The following is a 5,827-nucleotide window of genomic DNA, read 5'->3' on the forward strand; positions in this document are numbered from 1 at the left end:
CTTACAAGGCTTAACTACTGAATGAAAGCAAATGTACAGCTCTTATGTTTCAGAAAATACAAGCATAATGTCTGTCAACTAACACAGGAATGTAACAAGGAAGGCACACACCTCCTGAGCTTCTGAACTGCCAACCCAGTCAAAAAAAACTTACAACTTATAAGTCAAATAAAGGAAGCAGGACATCTAATCACATTACAACTCTTTGAGAGTTATTTTTCTGGTTCCCTCTTGTCAAGTCCTCCATTTATCATTTTTTTTAATGAGAACATGTAATCACAAGTGGGGAAGAACAATCACATATATTTAATTTTGACTGTTTCAGTCTCTTCATGATAGCGTGAACTGAGAGATCTTTTTGAGAAGGGTACAAGAGACAAAATATATATATTTTTTTAATTACCTGTGTGCCAGTAAGTGTCTTAATGAATTCTCACTCGGAAACATTTGTTCAGATCGATAACTCAGACAACAGTTTGATATCTAAATCCTGATGGGTTGGTTGTAGATGAGAATGCAGTTAACCGCATCCAGAGTTATCTACTTTAAATGTATTATTACTAGCTCTCCAACTATCTACTACGAATACTTTGCACGTCAACTTCAATAACATTTTAATGCGCGCGCGCACGCACACACACGCACACACGCACATAGGCACACACAAGGTGAAAAGACAGCTTTGTTGCATGGGAGAAGTTGCATTGTGACGTGTATAAGACTTTACATACAAACATTTCTGGCTGCAACAACTTACAATGAGATTTCTCAGAAATATACATTGTAACCAAATATCAGATAGAGGTGTGAGGCTGGTGTCACACTGGGGAGAAGTATGTATCCTGGCCTCAGCTGTGGGTTGCTGTATGAAGACATTCTGAGTGATGTGCTCTGTCTGCCATGCCATTTATAACAAATGATCTGCTCCATGTTAAGCTGTAATGCAGCACAGAAGATGGAATTTATTTATTTGTATTTTTGTAATGGTTTTCTTTATCCAGCAAAAGTGAAATAATGATCCTACCTCCCCCACCTCTCTGATAATTGTGCTCGTGTTGTTCTCCTGGTTGCGGAGTTTTCAAATCATTTTAAGGAGTAAAACATAGTGTTTTGATTAATTCTACCGATTTAGAAAGATCCTTAACTTTCAGAAAGAAATGTGCGTTTGATTCGGCAGGAGAAAAATAGTACAAGTGCCAATTAACTGGGTAGAATGAGTGTAACAGAAATTGGCTTTAAAACTGCATTGCCTCCCTCTGAAATAATATATCCAGGGGACAAGATCTTTGCAAATTTAACAGTTGCCAGCCTAATTAAATTAATAATTCTCACTTCTACTTTTCCTCTGTATGGGCTATGGTCACCTAGTACATGCCTGTAGAGGTTACACGCAGTCCACATCACTGGCCATTATTCCAGCATTAGAAAAAAACGGAGTTCACAGTAATCGAAACACTTTTATAAAAAAAGGAGAATGGAACAGAACCATAAGTTATGATAATATACATCGTCATCTTTGTAGCCCCAGTTATAAAGGCAGTAACATTTTTAGTGTACAATGTTTAATATGTTTGGATAGGAAACCAGGGGCTGTGTGTTAACGCCTGGACAAGTCTACTTTGTTTTCTGCTAATGCTAATCCACGAGAAACCAATACACTTCCAGCAAACGTTTCCTAGAAAAATAGTGTTTGTGTTTACTTTATACAAGTAAACCAGTGCTAGTGGGGGGTGCCTCTCGTTCCCAGTGCACCAAAGTTACAAGTTACATAGCTTCATGCAACATGGTGTGGCACAAGTAACATCCTTTTAATTACATGTGGTTTACATATCAAATCAGAATAGCTGCTTCACCTTACTTCAAATGTAGCATTAAAAACACAATCTAAATGCATGTCAGCATTAAACAAGTAACAGTTCCAGTAACCGTTATATGCCTTTAACTCGGGTAAATAGTGGAAACGGCAACAGTAGCAGAAAAGTGAATACCTTTGATAGTTCTGCAAGCAAATGGTAATTACTGCGGATTTTCTACACACCTAACCCCAAACGCAAGCAACAGATGAGATTAAAAGAAAGTGTACTGAAAGTTCTTACTTGTACCTGAAGTTCTTAAGTCCTGTTCAGACAAAAATATGTATTTACCTCAATAGTAATCTTGCAGTGCAATTATTACAGAAAACCTTTTATACTCTAACCACCTAACGTCCCTACACACACACACACACGCGCACACACACACACACACACACACACACACACACATACACACACACACACACGTCTGTTTTTGAACAATTCCCTTAATTCTACAGGTAAAGCAGATCAGAACATCTCCAACATAGTAACTGATTGTTATTAATTCAAAGGCAGTCTCGCCAGGTTCATTTTGTGTTTAAACCTTTTAAATATTGCTCACAAGCTGCTGAGTAGGGCTTTGTAATTCATACATCCTGTCCGCATTCTTATTGTTTACCCAATAATCTTGGTGGCCGCGTGTATGTGTGTGTGTGCGTGTGTGTGTGTGTGTGTTTGTAGCCTTTCGTTACGTCACTGATGATTGTGTCCTAAGATCCACATACTACTTGCAGGTGCCGCTTTACAAGAGTTGAAGAGCCACAACTGCTCATGGGCGCTACAAGGAGTCATTAGTAGTTAAGGCGATGCTATCAGAGCACACAATGCCTCGAGTGCTCATAGTTTAAGGCAGATACAAAGTGATTTAACTGCAAGAACAGTACCACCGACTATCTCTGTATTTTATTGTGAGTGTATACTCTCGGGATCGACAATCATTACTTCTCAAAGCAAGGAAGAAATTGTTGCTCTAACCTCTAGGATTCTCCAGAGGAAGCGTGTAATTGCAGCTGTTATCGTCACCGTTATGGTGCTGATTCTGATCATAGCTATACCCATCCTTATCCAAGCTCCTAAGGCTTCATCTCACTACGAGATGATGGGGACCTGCAGGATGATTTGTGATCCGTACAACCCTAAATCGAGCAGCACCACAATGGAGGTAATGCAAGACCTCGGTGCAGTTCAAGGACCACCATTCATCCAAGGTGCCAGAGGAGAACCTGGGAAGGCGGGAAAGCCGGGTCCAAGAGGTCCACCTGGCGAACCAGGACCCCCTGGACCCAGGGGACCTCCTGGCGAAAGGGGAGATCCAGGAAAGCCAGGTTTCCCGGGCTTACCTTTTTCAGGTGGTACTGCAGCTGGCGCTATAAGTACCACGGGAACTACTCCTAAGATAGCTTTTTACGCAGGTCTAAAAAGTCCCCACGAGGGTTATGAAGTTCTAAAGTTTGATGATATTGTCACTAATATAGGGAACCAGTATGACTCCACTACAGGAAAATTCACCTGTCACGTGCCTGGGATATATTTTTTCACCTACCACGTCTTGATGAGAGGAGGCGATGGGACCAGCATGTGGGCAGACCTTTGCAAAAATGGACAGGTCAGTAGTGCACTTTCTTTAAATGTAGTCCAGATCTTGTAGTGCGATTTAATTGTCTTTTCGTTTCATTATTTCTCTCTCTTTCTCTCTCTCTCTCTCTCTCTCTCTGTAATTGTAATGGTAACAGACCTTTGCAACTTCAAGTGGTGGTACGTTTATAGTTGTTTATTTAAAGGTGGGACATGTTCTTCTAAAGAAACTTCCAGCATATTTTTCTTACATGATATTGAACGTGCTCAGATGCTGTTGTGTTGCTTACTGAGGCTAAGTTATTGGAGTTTTCAGTAGTTACTGAAAAATAATGAAAAAATACGCTGCCTCTGGTGCAGTTTTTTTTTCTTTAGATATATTTCTGTGCATTTCTGCATAATTGCGCGCTCCTTTGTTATTTTATGCATGCCATTTGTGATTTAATATGCTTACAGTTTAATACTATATGTTGCACGCTGACCTTTTACCTTTTCTACTTCTTCCTGTAGGTTCGTGCCAGTGCAATTGCCCAGGATGCTGACCAGAACTACGACTATGCCAGTAACAGTGCAGTCCTCCACTTGGACTCAGGGGATGAAGTTTATGTAAAACTAGATGGAGGCAAATCGCATGGAGGCAACAATAATAAGTACAGCACTTTCTCTGGCTTTATTTTATATCCAGATTAAAAGTGATGAGCGGCACTGTTTTTGGGGTGGTAGGGTTCATCTCACAGATGCTTGTTTTAGTTCTCATTTCCACGAAAAAAAAAAATGAAAAGAGACCCTGCTATTTGTGTTCTTCCAGTTCGAAGGTCTCTGAGCTCCACTTCGAGTGCTTCGCATTGAAGTGAAAACTTAAAAATGCACATGAACACAGTGAGAGAAGACCTAACAAAACTGAAGGACTTGGACAAACCTTCATTTGATAAGTCAAAAGTACAGCAATAAAAAAGTTGCTTCTTTCAGATGGAAGTTGCTGTGAACTGATAGGATGTGGTATTTTGGCACTTCTGAAATTACTTGTCCCGTCTTCTGTTTATTAAACAAAGTTTAATCAAACATCTTTAATTCTCATAGATGTGTTCCTGCAGTAAGCAGATTTATGACCACTTTCAATATCAAGTTACTTGACCTTTTTTGAACAAATAAAGAAACTTTCAGATTTTTGTGCCGGTCTACTTTTGTATGTATCACACTGTACATACCTCTCAGCGTCTTAGCTCCAGAAATCTAGACAAAGCCTTACATAATGGGGGGACAGAGGCCCAAAAATAGGGACAGATTTTAAGTATTGCTCTTATAAACTTAGAAAGTTGATTGAATAATAAATTTGGCTTAGCGGGCATTTTTCTGAAGAATACGAAGTCTGAAACTAAAATATATGTCATTTAGTGACTTCAGTCCTCAGATCAACCATTTCATTTGCAAGAAAAACACCGATTTTATAAGAAACAGACGACAAAATATGAGGCAAAAATCTGGACATTTTGCGAAAATCTGGATAGTGTTGAGAGGTATAACACTGTATTCTCGCAGCTCTAATAATATAGTTTTACTGACCAAATGCTAAATTACTTGAAAATAAAGATGAAATGCATGCTCGTTTTTCACGCGATATGCAAGTAACTGAACGAAAATGTTTCGAATTAAAGCGGTAACTATAGATCCATAGGCGATAGTTATTTTTTTCTGAAAATAAATATATAAAACCTGACAGGATGCAATGTTAAGCACCTTTCCGTAGTATATCAACTTTACTATTTGTTAATTCGTATTATTTAATTTTTTTCCAGCCAATTCAGGTTAGAAACACGATTAGAATATTGTACTGCAAGTCTTTAATGTGGATCTAGCTGTTATTTCTTCTTTTTCAAAATGATATTCAGTAAGCTATTAACTAAATCTTTTATGTTGAATGCATAAAAAGAAAAGAGCAAATCCTGTATAACTGATGAAAGAAAACACTAAAGTGAACTCAGGAATACTTTGTACCAGTTTTAAAATGCAATGTAATTTGTTTGAGGATACAATGCTTATGATCTGTCATTGCTGCATTCACTTAACATATACAGTCTATATCCTTGCCAAAGGCAGGTCTTGAATTCTGATTGCTTGCTACATCAGTCTATACAATATGTTTAATTCTTTTGACAGATTTCTTGTAGCCCTCACTCTAGTGAAGCTTTTGCATTACGTCCAGATAAAAATTAAAATTAACATGCAGCACAGCATATTGGAATAGGACATAATTCTAAGGAGGTGACTTTTGTCTTGTTGAATAAAAAATACTTTGTAGCTTAAAAAAAGTATTTTTTCTTCTGCATCTCTCTTGGCAAAAGGACAAGGGTGGTGTGTTACTAGGGAAATGGAGTTCACAATACATACATAAAAGG

At 38.4% G+C, this 5,827-nt stretch overlaps 1 protein-coding gene across 1 annotated transcript; it reads left to right on the forward strand.

Moving 5' to 3' along the window:
* The first annotated feature begins 2,659 nt into the window (after window positions 1–2,659).
* C1QL2 (complement C1q like 2) lies at window positions 2,660–4,600 on the forward strand. The gene is made up of 2 exons (XM_044074991.1): window positions 2,660–3,462; window positions 3,942–4,600. The coding sequence occupies exons 1-2, from the start codon at window positions 2,884–2,886 to the stop codon at window positions 4,119–4,121; spliced, it is 759 nt and encodes a 252-aa protein (XP_043930926.1). The 5' UTR covers window positions 2,660–2,883; the 3' UTR covers window positions 4,122–4,600.
* The last annotated feature ends 1,227 nt before the right edge of the window (window positions 4,601–5,827 follow it).

This window comes from Protopterus annectens, chromosome 6.part0, assembly GCF_019279795.1.
Source record: "Protopterus annectens isolate FY-2018-M chromosome 6.part0, PAN1.0, whole genome shotgun sequence".
Taxonomy (NCBI): domain Eukaryota; kingdom Metazoa; phylum Chordata; order Ceratodontiformes; family Protopteridae; genus Protopterus; species Protopterus annectens.